Source organism: Hypomesus nipponensis, chromosome 10 (genome assembly GCF_054491055.1).
Source record: "Hypomesus nipponensis isolate SF chromosome 10, ASM5449105v1, whole genome shotgun sequence".
Classification (NCBI taxonomy): domain Eukaryota; kingdom Metazoa; phylum Chordata; class Actinopteri; order Osmeriformes; family Osmeridae; genus Hypomesus; species Hypomesus nipponensis.
The window spans coordinates 4,546,256-4,569,479 of record NC_140370.1 but is presented as its reverse complement, the minus strand read 5'-3'; the positions used below and the strand labels follow the sequence as shown (position 1 = coordinate 4,569,479).

Sequence of the window (23,224 nt, the reverse complement as noted above, 5' to 3'; positions counted from 1 at the left end):
CGAGAGACAGACCACATGTGACATTTGCAGTTTGTGCTCAGTAGATGGAATTATTTCAGCGCAAAAAAAAAAAAAAAAAAACAATACAGAGAAAACCACGCCAAAGAATAATGTAGTCATTTTACAGACACATTAAAAAACCTCTGAGATGGCCTTCGAAATCCCTTCAAAATGCTTCAATTTGTGTGGCCCTCCTTAGAGTCCAATGATGTTCCACTTGCGCTTTCGTCTCTGAAAAACCTGAACAAAGCTAATTATTTCGTTGGCTGACCAGGCAATAAATTGGAGGCATTAAAACACTTTCATTATGGAGATTAAAAAAGCAACGAATGGCTGCCTTCTTAAAGTGATGAGGGAACGGAAAAAAATACAACAACTAATATAACAAGAATACGGTACTAGAACCACCAGGAGGAGAAGGACATTGACCCGACCGAGGACGGAGAGGGTGTGAAGGTAGCAGTGTTCTCTTGCAGTGTCGTAGCCCCGGCATCGACATCGTTAGGAGCCGACGCAGTATCGCATATTGCTTTTTAATGCAGGAGAGGCAACTGGAAAGGCAATTCCACTCTGCGTAAACCAAAGTAATCCCCCTTTCCATGGCATGTGATGATGAGGGTCAGCACATCCTCCTCCGACGAGGCAAGGACAATAGCATGAACAATGTGCCGAGGTGTTCCTGCTATGGAACGGGCAGCTGCCCATGATGGCAGGCTGCTAGCATCATTAGCTCTCCTGACGCTACTCAATAGGTCAGGTTAGCCCCGCGCTAACTGGGGAGTGAGCAGTTCTGTCACATTAACATCAGCGTTGACCCCTGCCACCGTATCATCTGCCAGCTACACAATCAACAAGTCCTTGTCAATTAGAACTGGATTAACATAGCTGAAGCCAGTGGGAGGATATGGAGGAATGCTATCTAAATGTGATGGGGGGGGGGGGGGGCAACTGGGTAGAACGAGGCAAAGATGATTTGCTTAAATTAACATGGCATAATAAAAGGGAGATATGACGGTAATGTTGTTGTGAGGAGAGAGAGAGAGAGAGAGAGAGAGAGAGAGAGAGAGAGAGAGAGAGAGAGAGAGAGATGTGAGGTGTAATAACCAACTGGATGTCATTGAAGACAAATATGGACATGCCTAAGCTTTACTGTATTGAATTGATACTTTGAATTTAATTGAATTTAATTTGAATTTATATAGGTTTTTAAACTAACAGGGTTACTTAAAGACCCATGAAGTGGTTGAATATGAACATGTGACTGTTAATCACATGGGTGATGTGGATTCGAGTAGAGACAATAGCCACAGCATGTAGTGGATGAGTCAGAGATGGATGAAGCTTTAGGGGCACACTGACCTTGAGCCAGAGGTACAGGGACCTCAAAGGGGGGGAGAGAGAGGCCCAACTTTTGGAAGGGAGCGATGAGGAGAATAGTGAGGCAAGTGCAGACGTTGACTGTAACTATTTGTTCTTTGCGGTTGTGAACACATCAGTTTAGGATGTTCAGCTGCCTTGCAAGTACCTTTATAAACGTGCATAAAAAATATGCTGTGGTCCTTTTCAAGTTTAGTAGTAAGACTGACCTAAAGTATGACCATTCTAACCTGGAAGGCCCTTGACCCAGAAATGTCGCTATGTCATCATTTAAACAACTATAAACACCCCCTTTTAACTAACAAATCTGAAAACTTGGAACAGCCCCACCAATCAGTAAGTCATGGGTTATTGTTACATGTACTATGATCAGTCAGTCATAGGTTATCGTTAACCATACTATGATCAGTCAGTCATAGGTTATCGTTAACCATACTATGATCAGTCAGTCATAGGTTATCGTTAACCATACTATGATCAGTCAGTCATAGGTTATCGTTAACCATACTATGATCAGTCAGTCATAGGTTATCGTTAACCATACTATGATCAGTCAGTCATAGGTTATCGTTAACCATACTATGATCAGTCAGTCATAGGTTATCGTTAACCATACTATGATCAGTCAGTCATAGGTTATCGTTAACCATACTATGATCCTTCAGTCATGGGTTATCAGTAACTGTATTATGACGTTGTCCCTGGAGCATCGTAGGGTAAGACCCAACACGGTGGGTCAGATCGGGCCCTCTAGTCTGGGGTTCAGAGGAGAGCTGAAGCCCAGATCGGGCCCTCTAGTCTGGGGTTCAGGGGAGAGCTGAAGCCCAGATCGGGCCCTCTAGTCTGGGGTTAAGGGGAGAGCTGAAGCCCAGATCGGGCCCTCTAGTCTGGGGTTCAGGGGAGAGCTGAAGCCCAGATCGGGCCCTCTAGTCTGGGGTTAAGGGGAGAGCTGAAGCCCAGATCGGGCCCTCTAGTCTGGGGTTAAGGGGAGAGCTGAAGCCCAGATCGGGCCCTCTAGTCTGGGGTTAAGGGGAGAGCTGAAGCCCAGATCGGGCCCTCTAGTCTGGGGTTAAGGGGAGAGCTGAAGCCCAGATCGGGCCCTCTAGTCTGGGGTTCCGGGCGGAGCCCAGCAGCGCCATCTCCAGCGCCCAGCCAGCCAGCCAGCCTCTCCTCCATCTCAACTCTATCACCCTCCACCTCCACCTTGGGGAGATCCGTCTCCCTGGTGCGACCAGAAAGGCTTTTAGAAGCCAGAGTGTGTGTGTGTGTGTACGACAGTGTCTGGGTGAACTGATGACAGTGCGCAAAACACTTTGTTTTGGTATGAGACGTGCGACGCCTTGCCGCTGTGTGTTGTGTAGGGGCCCGCGTCAGGTGGTCACTTAAACAAGTGCTCCCCGTTCCTGTAAATGAACGAGCAGTTGGAAAAGAACAGGCCAAGGCGGTGCCATCTGTAAATGTCACAGCGGCTGCTTGCTCATTTTACACATCATTAAAGCCAATATTCCTAACCTGTATCAGAGCAATCAGGAGTAGGCCATTACTGGGACAGGGGCCTCAGGGGGAGGTGGGGGAAACACACACACACACACACACACACACACACACAAGCAACCTCCGAGAGGCGAGCACGGAGATAGAGTGCACCCTCCATCTCTTTGACACGCGCACTCGCACACGGAAACATGGAAGGACCTGCACACACACTGTTCCACACACACGCACACGCAGTGCTCAACAACCTGATGATGAAGAAGAAGAAAACAACCCTAGAACAAACACAAAATCCTAATAGGAGTTACACTTAGCGATACGGCAAAAGGAAAACACGGTCAATTATACGTGTATCTGTGGGCAGTGTGCATGGAGCCCAAATGAGAATCTTGTTATTCCGTTGTCTCCCTGCGAAGCGCTGTGTTGAGAAGCCGAGGAGAGCCATTACAGGAACAGAGGCCCCAGGGACAGCTTTGGGAAATGAGACAGAGTCTGGGAGTGACAAAACAAAGTATTGAGATAAACACCCACCATTAGCGCAGGCAGTTAAACCTCCATTTTCTAATCCTCAGCTGGACTCCAGAGGATGTTAACCATTACCTTACTGAGGTAGAGAGACCCACAGGAGGCCCTCTCATAGTGGGTTACCTGCTGTCTGTCTGTCAGGGGATGACAGTGTGAGGGACAGCAGGCAGGAACAGTCACTTCATGTATTAGTATTACTATGAGATGAAGATATCAAGACCGTGGCAACCTCGCGTCAATTGAGAATGTCACCCATCCAAACCTGAATCTCCCACACCAAGAAGAACCAGCCAATGGTAATATCTTCATTTCCAAAGCCCATTCCAGTCTGAGCCAAGTCTCACCTCTGTAAATTCTCCAACTCACTCTCTCCACTTCTGCCCTGGTCTGCTCTCACACACACGCGCTACCCTACCAAACAACGAATACAAACTTGATACATCTTCCACCCCAAAAAGCAGGTACTTTAATGACGTTCCCTGACAGTCTGCATTAATCAATGGGAGCTCCCCTTGAACATAACTCTTTATCGGCCATCGATTTTCCAGTGGGTTTTAAGGAGAGCGGTGCGTTGAGAGAGCTCGTCGCCAAGGAGGCTTCTGGGAAACACATTAAGGGGCTGTCAGTTGCCCCGCTATGCATCCTGCATCACTCTTTAAGCACATGAGAAGTTCATTACACTGCAAAGCTCTGACAGCGAGCAGGTTATCGGAGCTCGGGTCGGAGCGCGAAAGCGCACAACGGCACTCGACACGGCGAAACGTTTGCGCCGTCGTTCAACGTCACGTCTCTTAAAGCGTGAGGGGGAAAGCTCGACAGCTCACAGCTGCCACTTTCTCTGAGGGAAGCGGTTCTCCTCAAATGTCTCCACGACACAGTTTCAGTGACAATGACATGTCCGTCCATCAGTTTTTTGGGGGTCGTCACTGATGTTTCTCAGCGACTTCCACATTTATGTGACATACAACATTTAGCTAGCTAAGTCCTGTTTCTGGTTTACAGGCATTGGTGCAACAGATTCACCAGTGTCTTGTCTAACACTTCCCATGTTGCCTAAAACGATTGCTCACCTAAAAACGCACACAGCTCCTTTGATTTATGATGCTTCAGAACTACTCAAATTCAATTTCGGCCGGCATTCCAGGGCTCTGATTGCCCCGTAAATGAGATAAACTGATCGCAATTTATTCAAGGATCCCGTCTCTCCTCCTCCTCTCCTTCTTTTGAGACACAGAACCTGCATCTTACAGCTGACTGACTCCGATATTTAAGCAATATGTCTGTATTCCTGAGGCATTCAGCAGAACAGACAAGCTGATGCTAATAGAAAATACCAAAGGGGGGAAGGAGGGGGGATGGGGGAGAAAGAGAAAGGATGAGAGACAATGTGTTTCTTGGACGGGAAAGGAAAACTTTTGAGTCGGCCTGTTCCACACAGTGACACATGCTGGGGACCCCGTCTGAAGGCTAGGTATTGTAGCCAATTCCCTGAGGTCAAGGTACTCTCAATTATCCAAGGAGCTATCTGGAGGGACTAATGTCCACTAACGATCCCTTCAGGACGCTGGGACTGTTCACCCCATAGTCCCTAATGTCCACCATCAGTCACTCAAAAGCCCTGGCCCATTACAACAGCAGGGTGGTTGTGATAGGCCCAGTCTTGGACCATTAACATCTATTTAATGGTATGCAAGTGAAAGCAAGTTTACAGAGGAAACAAGGGCCCAAATAATATTGGGTATATCCATTTGATCTCAAATGCTCACATTGTGTGTTTAAAGGAAGCGGCCGACAGATTCACTCAAAGTCCAAGAGATGCTGTCAGAGCCTCGCGCTGAAAGTGTAATGATTATAAATACCACACCTCGTCACCAAACGCCTGTGCCAATGTTGTTAAGATGCGTCCTATTAATCATGTTGATTGATTGATCCCTGCTCCGGTTGAAATCGGTTTGATGGCCTCCGAGAGGCCACTGTGTTTTCACAATGCCATCCAATTAAAGCGCTCCATTCATCATCGGGCCTACAGAATCGCTCTTAATTGGTCAGAGGGGTTGAATGGCCGTCCCCTGCTGAGACGAAGGCATCACAGCTTCTTTGGCTCACACGACGTCACCGTCGGGGGGGCCAAACGCAGGTAGGCTGACCACAAATACACCCAACTCGACTCAGGGACAGCCACTTGGGTGCAAAGCCAAATACTGGGTGAAACATGATTACAACTGACCGTCAGCCGTGGGCCAGGGAGCAGATTGTGATGGGATTTGGTGGAGAGAGAGAGGGGGTTGTTACTGTGCTCCAGCCGGTGTCTCACCTTCGTTGCCCGTGGATGGCCCGTCCGGCTTCGTGATGCCTGTGCTCTTTTTCCGCCTGTGTTTCTTGCGGTTGGCGTGTGGCGAAGGAGGCGGCTCCAGCTTGGGGCTGGTGGCGCTGCACACCCCGGGACTTCCTGTGGAGGCGTCGCCCATCCCATTGGCTGGATTACAGACAGACACAAACAGGCAGATAGACACGTGCATTCTGTGAGCACGGAGGGAAAACTCACCCAATCAAATATTACACCTATAACTAGATAAAACATCAGCTTAATTGTAACGTCGAGCAAATGATGTATGTTGAATGCACAGGGGATCCAAATAATAAAAACACGGAATCCAAACTCCCTCTAGTATCAATATTAATACATCACCCGGACGTACACATCCTATGGATGTTAACGGATTCACACAGAGTAACACATTGGATTGAGAAAATGTGTGTGAAGGTGCGTGTGTGTGTTTGGGGGGGGGGGGGGGAGGCAGGCGGGAGGGGGGAGGTTGGTCACTCAGGTAGGGATGACTTGAGACAGTGGATGAGGAGCAGGTACACGGTGCGCTCAGCTAACAAATGGTTGGTTAGGCTAGCCCCCGGCCAGCCTCTCTGTAGGCTGCCGTCGAGTGACAGGGGGCTGAGAGGCCGCCCGGCTTCCCGTAAGTGACTTTATAAATGTGATAATAACCTGCGCCACTGTCGGCCCACCGAGGGAGGAGACGGAGGGGACGGAGGGAGGATGGAAGGTTGTCAGCTTGCCATCCTTCTGCCGTCCTGACATTTGACATCACTTTTCCCCCCCTTCGTTCTTTTTTCCCCCTTCTTCTTCGCCCTCCCCCCGCGGATGCCATTACGGATCTGAAAGAAGAGAGGGCCGGGGGGCCCCGGGGGGGGGCCGGGGGGCCCGGAGGATGGAGGGATGGAGGATGGGAGGGTGGGAGGGCCAGTGGATGGGGCCCCATATTGCTCTCCACGTCCCACCCCGTGTGGTGCTGCCAGCTCCCTCCATTGTCTCCCATCAAAAGCTCATTGTAGTGTGGCAAACTCCATTCATTTCCCCGTGCAGCGTGCTGGCCCCAGGGGCGCAGAGCCAGGACAAGGGGGCTCAGGGATTATTGCTGTTGTCGTTGCCAGTCGCGCATGCTATAATGTGGTAGCTGAGCCATTAGCTAGTGTACAACATTAGGCCTAATTTGGTCATTACCTTTAGGGAGATGGGGCTGCCGAGGATGAGTGGGACAAACCCAGCAGGAGGTTGAGGATGTTCAAGTGGAGGGAGACTAGAGATCCTTAAAGAGCCCCGGGCTGGCTGCTTTAAGCGTGGGCAGGAATATACTGCAGGAGCCAACGTAATAGGCTGGAATTGTTTTCACCGACACAGACACAAACATTAAGAAGTAGACTGTTGAGCTTTGATGCGTGTCTCGGTTAACTGAACCGGTACACCTACAGGAATGGCATTATGGGTGTATGGGAGTATATTCCTGTCTATGTCTACTGGTTAGAGGTTGATTGGTAAGATGGGAAGAAAAGATGATTTGAGCTTAGTTAGCTCTTGTAATGAATGACATTTGAATGATATCACATCACGCCAGGCATGACGAAAACGCACTGTGACGTCGAAACACAAAATGGGATTATTGACGGGCCTGATCGATAAAGCTAAAGCGAGTCTGGGGCTGGCCAACATGGTTCAGGCTGCCGCTCTATGGGAGGTGTGGGGGGGCGGAGGGGAGGCGAGGTGTGGGGGGCGGGGGGGGGGGGGGGGGGGCGCAGGCCACCGACGCACATGTAGAACCCGGCGTGTCGACGGCGTCTGTTTCAATTTCCCTGCCTTGCCCTGCAACAGCCCCCCAGAGACAAGTCATTAGCTGGCGCAGACAGCTGGGGGCACAGGGGTCCGACGTAACCCCCCCCCCCCCCCCAGCATCTGTCCCAGCCGGGCCCCGCTCCTTATGGCGGAGGTTTCTGAGAGACGACTGCCGAAAGCTCCGGAGCGGACGTCCACCGTTTGTTTAATGTCGCTTGAGGTGAAAGGGGAGGGCTGCCCCCTGCCTGGGGGGTTGGCTTCATACACACGTCTAATTATCAATTTCTGCCCTCGGTGTTGTGGAAAAATGATCCCCTGGGGTCTACGATCACTTCAACACGGTGCCTCGACCAGCCCTTTGTCTGTGGCACAAACATAGCTCTTTCTAAGTAATACCGCCTTGGAAAACGACACAAAGGGACTCGATTCAGAGTGAGAAAATCATCGGTTGCGGCCAGTCCAAAATTTTAATGAGTAACAACATCCGACCAAAACCTACTCATACTCGATGACATAAACACCAGCTTCTCTGGAATGTTCTTCCCTTCTCCAGACCCCCTATCTTCAGGGTTGGGTTACAGGAGTCACAGTTAAAAGGCTCAGATCTGGTCTCCAGCTAGTCTTTCAGACGGAGGTGTGCGAGGGAGCCCAGAGTTCAATACGTCGTTTTTAACCTACTCTTACCGCCGTCTGAGGCCCTCTGGGAGCGTGTGGAACGAGGGGGTCTCTCTCTCTCTCTCTCCCTCTCTCTCCCCCTCTCTCTCCCCCTCTCTCTCTCCCTCTCTCTCTCCCTCTCTCTCTCCCCCTCTCTCTCTCCCTCTCTCTCTCCCTCTCTCCCCCTCTCTCTCTCTGCCTTTCTCCCTCTCTCTCTCTCTCCCTCTTCCTCTCCCTCTCTTTCTCCCTTTCCCTTTCCCTCTCTCTCTCTGCCCTTCTCCCTCTCCCTCTCTCTCTCTCTCTCCCTCTCTCTCCCTCCCTCTCCCTCTCCCTCTCTCTCCCTCCCTCCCTCCCTCCCTCTCCCTCTCCCTCTCTTTCTCCCTCTCTCTAACACTCGGCTGAGTACAGCCTCTCCTGGGCACCAGGCTAGGTATCGGGCTAACCTGTGATTACAGAGCATTACACTCCCGTCGTGCAAATGACAGTTTAAACCTGCTTCACGATGAAGACTGTGGGCGAGACAAAGAGGGGGTTGCCACCGGTAACAGCTTCTTGGCCCTGCCGTCGGCTCCATGAGAATGAGATAAGAGAGGGGGAGAGAGAAAGAGGGCGAGAGAAAAGAGGGGGAGAGATTTCTTTTCCGCCGCAATTCAAGGAGCTCCGGGTGCGGAGCACTGTGATTTGGCCGGGCCCCTTGACACGGCAGCACTGTCCTCAATCAAAAGCAACGGCTGCAATTAATGGCAAAAATTAGAAACAATCACCGCCTCCCCCTTATTATCCTCAATTAGACTGCACTAATCAAGGCCTGATCGCACTCCGCTGCTCTCACCAAACTAAATGTCAAACTTCATTATGGCCCGCCGCGGAAATCAAACTCCTCACGCGCTCTCCACTCACGGCAGGAGGGCAGAGAAGGCTCCAGAAATGCGACTCGGAGCCTGAGGGGGAAGGCTATCTGTGTGCTCGACTACCTTACTCCAAAGCCAACGCCAGCCAGCCCACGCAGAAACACGTTTAACACACAAGGCCAGGATAGAACCAGGGAGATGACAGCTAGGATGTGAGGCGCGTACGCAGTTAGTGACGTACGCTGCGACAAAACCTTCCTCTGGGAGGTCATTCTCTGACTCTCTCATGTACCTACAGTCATTTGTGGGCATGTCACATTGCATGGTTGACTTCTCACTTCCTTGTTTTTAATTCAGGAGTAAAGATTGAAACTTGCCAAGGAGAGCAAGGCAGCTTAACAAGCAGGAGAGGCCCTAGATTAAGAAAGGGTGTCTTATGAATGCGAGCAATAGACAAAATGGGCCCGCGATTTAATCAAAAAAGCTGCGTTCAATATTCAAGAGACGTAGCTCTCCAGCTTCTGTCTTATTTCAGTAGGTTTACAAATGAGAACATCCTTTAAATAATATGGAGACGGTTACCTGGCTAAAACACCTTCGTTCTTGAGGATATCATCAATCTGCTGGGGTTTTTTTTTTTTTTTTGCGTCTCTGAATCGCATTTTATGTTAGCATGCAACCTTCACCAAGGATAATGGAGTGATTGGGCTTGGTTGAAGTCTATTCAAATGGCAAAACATGAGCTTCTGTCATGGAGGCCCACCCTCTATTGATTACAGGAGGCCCCATTAGGAAGCAAGATCAGAGCTCACATTTCAATCAGGTATTATGCTACCTGATTCACTAGTCACACCACATCACAGTGCAAATAACCAGATTCTCCACTACATCTTTCCGGAGCTTCCATTTGTATGGAGGTTATGCAAATGGCAGAGATACTCAAATGAAACATTCAAAAGAGTCTTCTTTTTTCATGTCTATGTGCTTTCTAGGGTTGTAGCGTTTTGGGCATTTTCACATAGTTGTTTATGAGATTGCCAGAACAAAGAACTGGTGATATATCTATCACTGGGCAGACAGTTCTATAATATTGTCCTCAGCTCATTTGAGCTCATTTGTGGTTACCTTAAAGAGAAGCATGAAAATAATTGAAAGAAATGAAATTGTTGAACTGTGGTCTGGATGATGGTTAATGAGCTATGATAAAATGAAGAATTGTCAGTTAACCAAACAAGGACATGGATTGTTGTTGTTGTAGCTGCACCATAACCAGCTCCTCCTGTCTGTCTGTCTGTCTGTCTGTCTGTCTGTCTGTCTGTCTGTCTGTCTGTCTGTCTGTCTGTCTGTCTGTCTGTCTGTCTGTCTGTCTGTCTGTCTGTCTGGCTGGCTGGCTGGCTGTCTGGCTGTCTGGCTGTCTGGCTGTCTGGCTGTCTGGCTGTCTGGCTGTCTGGCTGGCTGTCTGAGCATCAGGGTGCAAACACAGTAATGTTTAAGTTTGGGTAGTAGCTTCACTTAGTAACTTAAACTGATTCTCTCCAACACTGGGCACACACTGTTTATCCATGTGTGGGCTTGCACAAGCTGACACACACTCCAAATATAAATATACAGGTGACAACACACACTAGCATATACCACATGAAACCCATACACAAGCTCAAACAAACACACACACACACACCTACACACACACACGCACTAACACCCCTCTATCTCTCTCTTTCTCACACACACGCTCATTTATTTGAGGACCCCACGAATCTAAGTAATTCTGCTTTGGGCGTGCTACTGATGGGAGCGAGGGGTAGGGGGTGATGGAAATGCCTGCGTCCAGGCAGAATTGATCGTTTGGCAGTTCCAAATGAGAGACGTGCTTGTCTGCCGAACCACGAGGGCCGTGCCGTTGGACTCCAGCAGCGCTCGTAAAGAGCGCTCTTTAAACTGCCGGGGCCCCTGGGAACCCACGGGAGGGGGGGGGGGGAGACGCCGGCGCGCTAATGAGAACTACCAGAGTGCAAACATGCATGGAAATGACTGTTATTCTGTTGATGTGCATTTAAGTGCTTTTTTACTGCCAACCACAAAGAGAGGGAAATAACTGGTGATGAATGGTGCCCTCGAAAAGCATTCATTTTCCTATTCGGGAAGAGAGTGCGAGATGGACGGAGAAGAGAGATAGATGGAGAGAGGAGTTAAAGAGAGAGAGAGAGAGCAAGAGAGAGATAAGTTAAAGGGAAATAGAGAGAGAGGAGTTAAAGAGAGGGAGGAGTTAAAGAGAGAGAAAAAAGAGAGACTTAAAGAGAAAGAGAGCGAGTGAAAAAGCAGACATGCACGGCAAATGTATTATTTTACTTCAGTCAAGAGCGCTGACAAGGCGCAGTGTGATGGGGAGGGAGGGGGGAGGTGTTTGAAGCTAGCAAAGGAGAGAGTGGATGGCAAAATGACCCCCCCCCCTTCTCCATCTCACAGCGTTGTCCTCAAGCCTCAGTTAGACAACAGCAGATGAAAAGGTCAGGGCCATCAGCGACCCTGATTACCTCATTAGGAGAATGAGCTTTGTTCAAGCCCACCAACTGTAGAAGAACAAGACAAGGGTCTGTACAACACTGCTGCCCCCCCCCCCCCCACCCCTCCAGAGGGCTCTGCTCTTCTACTGTTAACTACACCACCTCAAGCTGCAGCATGTCACCTCCACTTTAGCAACTCAATCTGGCTACACCAGGGTGGAGAGATGTTTCAAACGGAGGAGGAACGTTTGGGAGGAAACGACACTGAGAAGAAACGACAAAAAAGAGGAGAGGAGGGGATGGAGTAGAAGAGGGGGACAGGGTCTTTAGAGGACGGCTCACCGGTCCCGGAGCTGGCGTTAATGGAGGCCTCGTTCCACTGGTCAGCGCTGGACACGGAGAAGGAGCGCTGGTGCATGCCGTCCTTACTGCCCCCGAAGCCAGCCAGGCCCCCCCCCACTGACACCCCCGACTGGAGAGACGTGCTGCTGCTGGAGTGAGGGGCACCTGGGGGAAGGAGACACAGAGAGAGAGGAAAGAGAGAGAGGGAGAGAGGGAGAGAGAGACAGAGAGAGAGACACAGAGAGAGAAGGAGAGAGAGTTAGAGAGAGAGGGAGAGAGGGAGAGAGACACAGAGAGGGAGAGAGACAGGGAGAGAGAGGGGGAGAGAGACAGAGAGAGAGGAAGAGAGAGAGAGAGAGACACACAGAGAGGGAGAGAGAAAGAGGCAGAGAGAGAGAGAGAGAGAGAGAGAGAGAGAGAGAGAGAGAGAGAGAGAGAGAGAGAGAGAGAGAGAGAGAGAGAGAGAGAGGGAGAGAGACAGAGACACAGATGGAGGGAGAAAGAAAAGAGAAAGGAAAATACATTTTAATTAAGTCATGCATCATCATCTTCTGCACCTTCCTAGACTTACACGTTGCACAGGCACCAGCAGCTTGAGAGACACCCATGTGACACCATTGCATGGGCAGTGAGGGATTCAAACATGATTCAACTACGCTAGCTGAACACTAGCAGGACACTGAATAAACCAAGTTGCCATATTCCTAAGCTCTATTCTTGGTATCCCGCTACATGTTTGGGTTAATGGTGGTATAGTTGTACAATGTTCCTTCCACCCTAGAGTGCTCATCTCTGTGATACATGTGTAGAACACCGCACTCTCACACACACACACACACACACACACACACACATTTCCTCTCCCTCTGTCTCTGCCTCTAATTAGCCCTTAATTAACAAGATACACTCGGAACGCTAATTATCTTGCCTCATCCCTCTGACTGCCACATCCATCTCTCCCGGCGTCAGCGGGCGCTCTCTCCCCGACTTCCAATCAGGCGAGCCACGGACGCCCGCTTCTCTTTACTAATTCATGGGCTAGGTTGCACCGTGTGGGGTCCTTCCCTCCTGCTCCCGTCTCGCCATACAGCGTCACCAAACTACTCCCCAGTTACAGCTACAAATCTGCTCCGAGGGGACGAGAACACCTTCAAACAGTCAATATTGCCTCGCCAGAAAGAAATGAGCTGGATATTTGACATTTTAGTATTTTATGTTGTTATCATTCTATCATTGTAAAATATAAAAAACATTTTTACAACTTCCTTGTCTTGAGAGAGCTACCGTAGCTACAGTACATCACTTCTGGGAGTGGAACACTATTTATGAAGCAGCTTTAAAAGAGAACCATTTACTATCTCTATGTTCTCCCAGATACGACCGTAGATAGCTAATAATTAATCAGGCATCTAATACAATTTCATTCGCTCAGAGAAACAAAAAAAACAAAAAAATCTGATAGGTTAAAAGCCAAAGATTTTGTTTTGGTAAAAGAAATAAAAACCTTGATTTAGATCATTGTAAGATACAATGATGTATTTAAGACTGATTAACACCATACATCAAGGCCTTTTATTTCATAATTACAAACAGCCGGAGAATATCCATTTCTGATTGGGGTAACAATAACTCTGATGGTGTGCCGCATGTAAAGCAAACTAAACAGCGCAGGCCCTTGTTAGGATAATACGTCCTACTCATTTGCTGGAGTAATAAGTGTATCAAATTCACATAATCATGTCTAATTAGTATCAGTAATTATCTTGTTGGGCCCGGGAATATTAATCTTAGGGTCCCACAGGGGAGAGAGCAGAATCACAGCGCGAGCTGGGAGAGAGCGCAAGGGAACCATGCTGGGCTGTGCTGGCTAAATTAGCATGCCTAAATCAGAGCAGAGAATGGTGAGGGGGTGAGTGAGTGAAACTCCTTTTAAAAAAGAGAAAAGAAACAGAGAGCAAAGTGAGAGATAAATGATGAGAAAAGGGAACAAGATTTTAGAACTTCATAGAAAACCCCCCAAACGTTTAATACTACTCGGTGCAGACTATCATTGGTCGGCCATGACCTGATCCATACTTGATACTGAAAAATCTAAAGTCAAACAGACTCAACCCTTTTTAAATGGACACTACGTACTTCTGATGTTTACTTTAACAATCAATAATACTGCAAACATAATTGCTGAGACAAACTGAATCTAAAATACATGCTCATTTCTGAGCATTACACACTGCACTTAAATATATCTGTGATTTTCCCGGAAAAAGACATGAACTCACTATGAAGTTTGACTCTTGGCCCTCACAGATACAAAAATAGTAATATACAAAAAAAACATAAACCCTGCTTGGATTCATATTTAAAATTCAACAATCATCTCTAATTGTCAAATTCGATGCTAATGATTAATGAATTAAACATGGCTCTATCAATTAGTCCTCACAGACCACTCCTGCATAAAGGGGAGGATAATGTAATTATAGCCGTGCAATAATCAGCTTGTGGCATCAGAAGAAAGAGCAGTGCTCCCCACAGCCTGACTAACCACTCTGACTCCATGTCCGTGTACCAGAATGCGACAGTCCCAATACTCTTGGTTTCTCAGAAATTGTTTACAATGTGCCGTTAACATCTGAATGTCTCTGGGTTTTCCTCAGACTGAGCGTAGCATGTCTGTGTTCATTTTTCAAGAGTCCACCTCACCTCTATCACCTGAGGCTATCTCCTAATGTCTGAGAAAAAACGCTTGTAGGTGGAGGTGAAATACAGCCCCATTGGTGAGACAATCATAACCCAATTACCATCATTGCAATAATGGTCAAGTCGTTGGGGAGGAAATTGCCATAGAAATGTCAAAAAAGGCAAGCCTAAAATACATTTCTTGCTCAAAGTTCCCCCCGAAATACATCCGCTCCATCCTTTATGCCTGTCAATTTCCAATTCAAAGGGTGACACCCACAACTTCCGTCAAACAGCCCAAAACACAAACCTCGAGAGAATAACCATATGCAACATCCAGGAGCATACATGAGCGAAGTGAAGGAGTAGTATGTTTTGCGGGCATGTGTGGCCTGGGTGCTAAGTAGAGGCGATGGATTAGCGTGGCGTGGAGCAGCCTAGGCCAGCCTCTCACGTCTGTGTGTGCCGCGGCGTCAGGCGGCTGATGAGCCGTGGCGAGGCCTGACCCCTCCCTGGAGTTGTTGCCATTATGTACAAGTAGGGAGATAATGAAGCATTCATGCTAATGTGGGGGAAGGAGCACATATCATCTGACACCGGGGCCGTGTAATTCACCGCCATCACTATCGCCATCACCCCCCGTCCCTGCTACATGCATAGCCCCCCCCCCCCCCCCATCTCCACACACACACACCTCCTAGCACACAGTCACACACACCTAAACCCCCTCCGCGTGGTGGGAATTTGAGTTGACAAGCTCCGCGCACACACCAATACAGGTTCAATGCACACACGGGCGCAGACGGACAGTCGAATCCCTCAGACGTGGCCTATACATGGGGGTTCACGCTGGGGGGACGCTGGGCCCAGAGGTATCCTCCATCCCGGTGTTCAGAGAGCTGGTGGCCCACTGGTGGTGTGCAGAACTGAACAGGAGGCTGATTCAGACTGGCAGAGCAGCCCCCCCCACCCCCACCCACCCCGCCTTTCTCTAAATGGATCTCTCTCACCCACAGGATTGATTAAAACTGATGGGGCCCATTAATACTTTGATACGATGTATCTGTCGCCGGTGACACGACGGGATGCAACGTTAACGGGGGGGGGGGGGGGGGGGAGGGATCATATTTAAAACGGTTCCGCTCAGCAACCGACGGAAACGAATTAAACGTGGGCGCCGCGCGGCACACTCGCAGGACACATGCGTTCACTCATTTACTCTCTGTCTCTCGTTCTCTTCCCCCTCCCCTCCCCTCCCCCCCCCCTCTCTCTCCCTCTTTCTTTCTCCCTTCGTTCACTCCATCTCTCGTCCCCCCTGTGATTATAAAGGTCTTCACATCCAAGGAGTGAATGAATTACCAAAGGCACAGACAGGGTTTGTGATTCAGGCGCCATGAATGAAAAATTACCCCTTTGTTCCCTTCATCAATTGCATGTCTAATGAAATCAAACTCCCGATAGGATAATCAGGAGAGGGTCCTCAAACAGGATAGAGGCCTGTTTGTGATTTGTAACCTTTCTCTTCCCTAAGTGAAGATAAACGCAAATCTCTCCCGTATTGTTCCCGACGCTACAATAGAAGGGAGGCTGAACATCTCCAGAGTGTCACAAGGTGTCCGTCTCCGTGAGCGAGCCGTGCAACGCCAGCGGGCAACTACAGCTGACACAGAGGAGCGTCAGGGTCGTTCCAATTAGGAAACGGACAATTCCTTTTGTCGTTGTTTTTGGTGTTGTCGTGGTCTCTCCCCTCCTCCCCCCCTCAAACCCCAAGCCTGGTGTGGCCTCCTTTCCATGCCTCTGTCCCCCTGCAGGTCTGATGACTCTCCTCTAACCCGTTGAAGGTTAATCGTTACTGGGTTGGACGGAACAACCCAGTCCCCCCGTCCCCTGGTAAACGCCTGCCTCTTCGGTCCGTCTGACTAAGCCAGGTCGACCCAGAGACACGGGGCCCTGGTCCAGCCGGGAACGCCAAAACGCTCTCCCCTGACACCTCGTTAGCGCCGCGCCACATGCTCCACCAATCAGCAGTGGCGGCCTGAGAGGTTGTTCCGTGGCCGATGGAGGAAACCCACTCCCTCTGGTGATTACCGTGCTAATTAGTATTAATTACTCTTAATCCTGACCCCTGAATCCAATCACAAGCCTCGCCTCCCTGACTCTGCCAGGGCAGTACTCTGCATGGTCACTCAGCCATCCAGCTAGCTAGCTAGTCAGCCAGCCATTCAGCTGGACTGGTAGTCAGCAAACCAACCAATCAACCAACCAATCAACCAACCAACCAGTCAGCCAACCATCCAGTCAGCCAGCCAACCAGTCATTCAGCTGGACTGTCAGCCAGCCAACCATCCAGTCAACCAGTCAGCCAGCCATGGAGGCTGATAAGCAGCAATGCTTTTTCCTATCTGTCACTGCATGAGTAGGAAGGTGACACAGCCCGGACACACAACATGCCCTCGGTGTAACTGTGACATTCCAACCTTGGTTTTATCAAATGATGTAAGATTGATCGAGATAGAGATACCCAGAATCCAGAAACATACCAATGTACTGCATATTCAATGTTCTGGCTTGTTCAAGTAACATGCAATTGTGATATTTACATTCAACCATAAGTAAAATTCCCTGTTTAGTCATTTGAGAAACTAATAGTCTGCACAAAAGCACTCAAGCCATCACTGCATGTATAGTATACAGCAAGACAGCTCATTTGCATTAATGAAAAATCATAAATGGGGATAATTGGGTCCTAGGGACCAACTTTCAAAATGTACAGTAATGTGATGATTATCAAAGGAAGACGGTATTAAACACCAACCATCAAAGGACTTTACTAATCGCTTTACTCGTCCTCAAGATCGTTTGTAGAACGTAGATCATCTAGTTTCAGTTAGGCCTCTTTAAGGTTTCTCTCTAGGTAAGAAAGCTAATCGTTTTTCCACTGCGGTTGACAGGAAGTTACAGTAATAAAGTGAACATCCACCTGAACAGGTGGGATCTCAGTCTACCATGGGACATCCCACCTTGGGGAACACCAGGAAAATGGCGCATGCCTCTTTCTATATGCACATGGATAAAAACAACATCAAGAGTGAATCGCGTATTAGATGCAGAGCAGTGCTCTTTGGTGGTGGAGCGCCCTCCTCCCCCCTCCCCAGCAGTCCAGAGGCTCCCCCCCGCCCCCCCCCCCGGTGTAGAGAGACGAGGGAGCAGCTCTCACCAGAGGCTCCCACGCCCAGCTGCAGGGTGCTCCGGTCCCTGGTGAGCCCGTTGGTCTTGGGGCTGGCGGTGGGGGCCACGGTGGCTACCGCCCTGGGTGGCCGCTTCCCTGGCACCTTCACCGTGGTCCGCAGCAGGTCGATCTCCTTCCCGTGTATGTTCTGCATGTAGTCCTGCAACACACACACACACACACGAGCAATGCACCAGAACCTTTCTAGGGCACTCCATGGACAGCACAAAGAGGAGTGAAACCAATGTATTGGACATACGTGACCATATGACCTGCCTAGGAGCGACACATTATTTGCATCCCCTAATCACCAGCCATTACACAGACAGGTCTTAAGACCCCCTGATAGCTAAAGATAGATGATGGCGCCAGAAACCATTACACATCACCTGTGCCCACGCCGTCGCGCAGAAAATACGACAATGTGCGTTTGGCTTGATGAATGCACTTTTTTTTTCTTTCTCTCATTCCCTTTTCTCCTCTAATCTGCCCGTTTTATTTGGATTAGAGCGCCGGCCACCCCAAATGGGGTAAGCCAAGGTGAAAATCATTGGGCTCAGCAGAAAGTGCCGGAGGAGTGCTCTACCTCCTCCCTGCCCGGCCTCGACGGTCTTCTCGCCAGCTTCTCTCTTTTATTACCCTGCCATAAAGCACTCATTTCTTCCCAAGCCTCCTCGCTAATTACCCAGTGAGCGCACTCATTTCATTTTATTGCTGGAATTAACAGCCAGATCGAAGCGTGCAAAGCTATTAAGATGTGTGATTAAGCCACATTCAATTAGTTTCTACAAACAATTTAATTGATGTAGCAGATAGAATTAACAGAAGGTGATTGTGTGGATGGCTTGGCTGACTGTGGAATTAAAGGGATCCTCTCTCTACCTTTCTCCCTCTCCCCCCACCCCCCCAACCCCCCCCCTTCTCCCTCTTCGCCCCCTCCCCTGTCTGACTCCCCCGCGCTCTCCTGTCTCCTTTTCCCTGCTCTGGCGCACAAGATGGTGGGGAGCGTGTAGCTGCTAATGTAGCAGTCACTCTTTCCTGTCTCACCTCCGCCCCTCAGGTGTTTAGAACATTCTAGGAGCCAACATTTCCAGGCTGGTCTGGTGACCTGAAACAGCTCTGACCCTCCTGGAGGAACAACATACGTCTTGCTTGTCCTACTCAATTATGTACATCAGCACTGCACCGTTAGCAGCAGCAGGTGAATGAACGCGCTCAGTGTCTAGTCAAGACAAACCTGCAAAACCGGTCAAAACTCAACCTCTGTAGCCTACCGTACGAATAACGCTGTGACAGTGACGTCGAGTCACCGTTTGCGGCTCGAGAGGAACCTTCCGGCTTCCCACGAGGACGTGTAGCTCATGCCCTGCACACACCAACGGGTGTACTGTCAGCGCGGCATTGAGACCCTCATGGTGACTCCTTTAGCCAAGACACCCATAGCCAGATGAGCGTGCGCGTTTGAATGCAAGCGTAAGAGGATGAAGGGGCGTCGAGGGAGAATTAGGGTGCGGGAGGAGGAGGGGGGTCCTGAGCTGTCCGCCGGCAGCAGAGTGTTTAAGAGGCATTAGCGTCCCAGCGGGGCTCTGACAGAGATGGATGAGCCAGCCCGGTCAGGCCCTGCCGTCACGCAGCGAGCGCCATTATAAATACAAGCCGGCGCGGTGCTGGGACGGCGGCAAGGGGAGCGCAGCACAGCCGCCGCCACGTCTCCATTAACCCAGCGCCAGCGCCGGGCGCCACGGGGCGGGCAGAGATGACCACGACACCCCACCAACACCTCCCTCTCATTCTCATGGGCTCAGTCGCTAGCTCGCTAACTTGGATACAGTACCTTGTCTGGAGCTAACTTGTCGAAGTTAACTTCGATGGAAACCCTTTGCGCTGATGTCATATTATTGCTCGGACACTGTCGGGTATCTGTATCAAAAGCTCCAATTGTGGGGAAATATATATCTCTCTCTTGACCTTCGAAGGCAAAACAGAGCTTTTCTGCATCAGAGCTGTTTTTCATCCACATGTCACCGGTGTCAGGGTGACTACTTTGTTATAACCCACCACACACACACACACACATGCGCACACACACTCACTCAAGGTTTCCGTCCCAGCCCAGACATGTGTGTAGGTGTACTCACATGTAGACTGGGGTGGTAGGTGTACGCACATGTAGACTGGGGTGGTAGGTGTACGCACATGTAGACTGGGGTGGTAGGTGTACTCACATGTAGACTGGGGTGGTAGGTGTACTCACATGTAGACTGGGGTGGTAGGTGTACTCACATGTAGACTGGGGTGGTAGGTGTACTCACATGTAGACTGGGGTGGTAGGTCAGGAGGCCGTTGTCACACAGGGTGACGTATTTCTTCTTCCACTCCTTGTTCAGGGACTTTCCACTCCGCTTCAGCAGGATGCCCTGGACGAGGGAGACAGGAGCACAACCTAAGGTGAGGACGTCATCCCCCTGGGCAGCTTGCTGGGATCTTCCAGGATCGTGGGTTTGAATCACGCTCAGCCTAAGGAAGCTGAGTCAGATCCTGCAATGCTGGATTTATATTGTGGGTTGGAGTCCCACACCCCAAACAGGTTCCTCTCCTGACTACTGTACAGATGACATTGTAGCTTCTGTCTCACTACCCCTGTATGTGACTTTGGAGTGAAGCATCTAATAAATAACTAAATATTGAAATCATTAACAACTAATAAGCATCCTCATAAGCAACACCACATCTCCTGGTGATTCATTGATGAAGTGATCTTTCCTCATGAACTTTGGGAGTATGGTTCTGTCATATATAGTCAGTATTTTTTTAATCATAAACAGTCAACTAACTTCATGTCCATGGCTTCTTGCGCCGTCCTATTCCAGAGCAAGAGCTTGATAGAGCCTTGCCCCTCCGCGAGTCTTTCTACTCTAAAAGTGAGCAGTGACAATCCAATTTGCTAGACCTCCCTCGGAGCTCCATTGTCATTGCGAGCTGACCTCTGGAGGACCTTCTCAATCCTGGGATTAGGGCGTGTGATCTAATACAGGCTCACTCCTCTGTCCTGCCTTATCTTCTGGGGCCACTTCAGGTCTTCACAACCTCCCTTATCTGTTTAGGGGAATCCACAGAAAACAATGCCGGTTCTCGGCTGGAGGTGGCCAAACGCTGGGAGGGGAGGGGGGTGGGGTGGGGGGGCTAAAGACTGAGGAGGGGCTCGCTTAATTAGGGGATTAAGAGGGGAATGTTTGTGCTTTTCCAGCCAAGGCCTGTGTGTGTGTGTGTGTGTGAGAGAGAGGACATGAGAGTGAGACAGAGAGACAGAGCCAGAGAGAGAGAGAAAGAACAGTGTGTGTGTGTGTCTGTGTGTGTTTGTGTGTGTGTGTGAGAGAGAGGACATGAGAGTGAGACAGAGAGACAGAGCCAGAGAGAGAGAGAAAGAACAGTGCGTGTGCGTGCGTGCGTCCATGTCGAGAATTTGCATGAGGTACCAGCTAAAGTGAATGTGAAAGCCAGAGGGATGGCTGTATTTGTGCTGTAAATTACAGTCAAAGTATGTGTGTGAGTGTTGTTCAGGAATGTTAAAAGGGACCCTCAAATGTTTTCCTAGCCTGGCCTGTCCTGCAGGGCTATAATCCTGATTAACACATCAGGCAGGAGTTGACCCTTGGTGACCTGGGCACCAGGCTGTTAGCCGACAATCATCTTAATCCTGTAAAGGAGGAGGAGGGGGGGGGGGGGGCAGAACTCTGATCACTGGCCTTTAAACTGGGGAGTCCACATGGGCCTACAGGTGGATACACCTTTGTTTGATCAAGTGATTGAAATAAAGACTGATTAGCAGTCCCTATAAAGACATTGATGGATGTTCTTCTTAACATTGACAACTTTGTAGTAGCTTTTCCCTGCACTATTTGTAAGTTCAGCTGCAGCACAGTATTACGGAGTAATAATTATATATATATTTTTTTTTCATGGGGTTTTACTCAAGGTGAAAACAGCTGAAACAGCGGATTATGTGAAATATTTATGTTGTACAAATACTGTTCATGATTTAGTCAATAAAAAAGCTGTTAACACATTTTGAACAGCCCTGTGATCACTTAAAGCAAATGATATCATCCTGGGGCCCATGGTGACTGCATAATGCATGTTTTACAAGCAAATATATTTCTCATCTCCTGTGCGTATTGAAGCCTTCATGAATCTATAAATTCAATCAGAGAGGACGTACATAAATTCATCAGAGCTTTGAAGGAGATCAATACCATCACTGGGGAATAAAGGTTTACAGTGTCTCTATTGCTGCTATCCACACTTTCTCTGCAATTGCTTTAAAGAAATATGTTGCAAGTGACTCTAATAAGCACCAATTATTGGTCCAATTTTAAATATATTTAGGCCATATGTTAACTGCTGCAGCAATATGTCTTCTTCTAATTAGATCAATTAGCAAGGAAAAAAAATGCTTTTGCGTACATGGTTTAAAGTCAAGAGGAATTGTTATGCAATTATGCAAGCCCACCACTCTCCTGCTGCTTTCTGCTATGCACACCACACACACACACACACACACACACACACAACCGTGATGACCATGTTCAGCCTGTGTGACATAAGGAAGCAGGCTGGTCTTCAGACATACACTCTGTGGCCAGGCCATCGTCATATCTCCACAGAGGAGATAAGTGTCTTTCCCTCCATTGTCTCGCTCCTCGAAAAAAAGAACCTGCATCCTGCCAAGGCGGCTGAATGATGGGCCGGGCCTTTGTGACAGCCCAGAGCGGAGCAGGAGGAGGACACTGGGGTCTGTGGAGGGGAGGGGGTCGGGCAGAGGGCCAAGAAGAAAAGCCCAGTGTGAACAGTCCACCCCCCCCTCCTTCCACCCCTTGGCAGTGAGTGTATTGTAGTTCCTTCTTTATCATTTTTAACAGAGGAGGTGGTGGGGGGGGGAGGGGGGGGGGAGGGGGGGGTTGGGAGGTGGGGGGAGGCAGTGTGTAATTTGCCCAATGGGTGGGTAATTAAGCTCACATTGGCTCTTTGATCTTCCTGAATGTGCATCTGACTGGTCAGGCCATCCGCTGCTCTTTAATGCCCCCTCCACCAACCCCAACACACACACACACACACACACACACACAACAGGCTCCCCTCCCTTCCTACCCCAAGTCTTAAAGCTGGTCTTATCTCTTGTTCAGGAACCTGCCCCTCTGTTGAAAAGGCTGGCTAGAAGAGATTTCCAAGTAAGTATGTTTTGTTTGTTTATTTGGGGGGGGGGGGGGGGTGGTGACCTCCCTCTCACCTGTCTCTAAGGGTCTAGTCTCTGAGGGTCTAATCCAATGACACCAAGCAGCTCATGAGGGTCTATCCCTGATCATCATCGTCACCTCTACACCTGACAGGGGTCCATTTGAAAGGTCTTGATTGGGGACAGGTTTTACAATATCATTCTCTTTCCTTA

The 23,224-nt window shown here is 49.3% G+C and overlaps 1 protein-coding gene across 1 annotated transcript in view; it reads right to left on the bottom strand.

Annotated features, from left to right (window-relative positions):
• The window catches only part of agap3 (ArfGAP with GTPase domain, ankyrin repeat and PH domain 3), a 65,439-nt gene that overhangs the window by 13,070 nt on the left and 29,145 nt on the right, over positions 1-23,224 (bottom strand). The window contains 4 exon segments of the mRNA XM_084707263.1: positions 5,711-5,872; positions 11,871-12,035; positions 17,767-17,938; positions 20,091-20,195. Coding sequence (XP_084563389.1) covers positions 5,711-5,872; positions 11,871-12,035; positions 17,767-17,938; positions 20,091-20,195 — 604 coding nt within the window.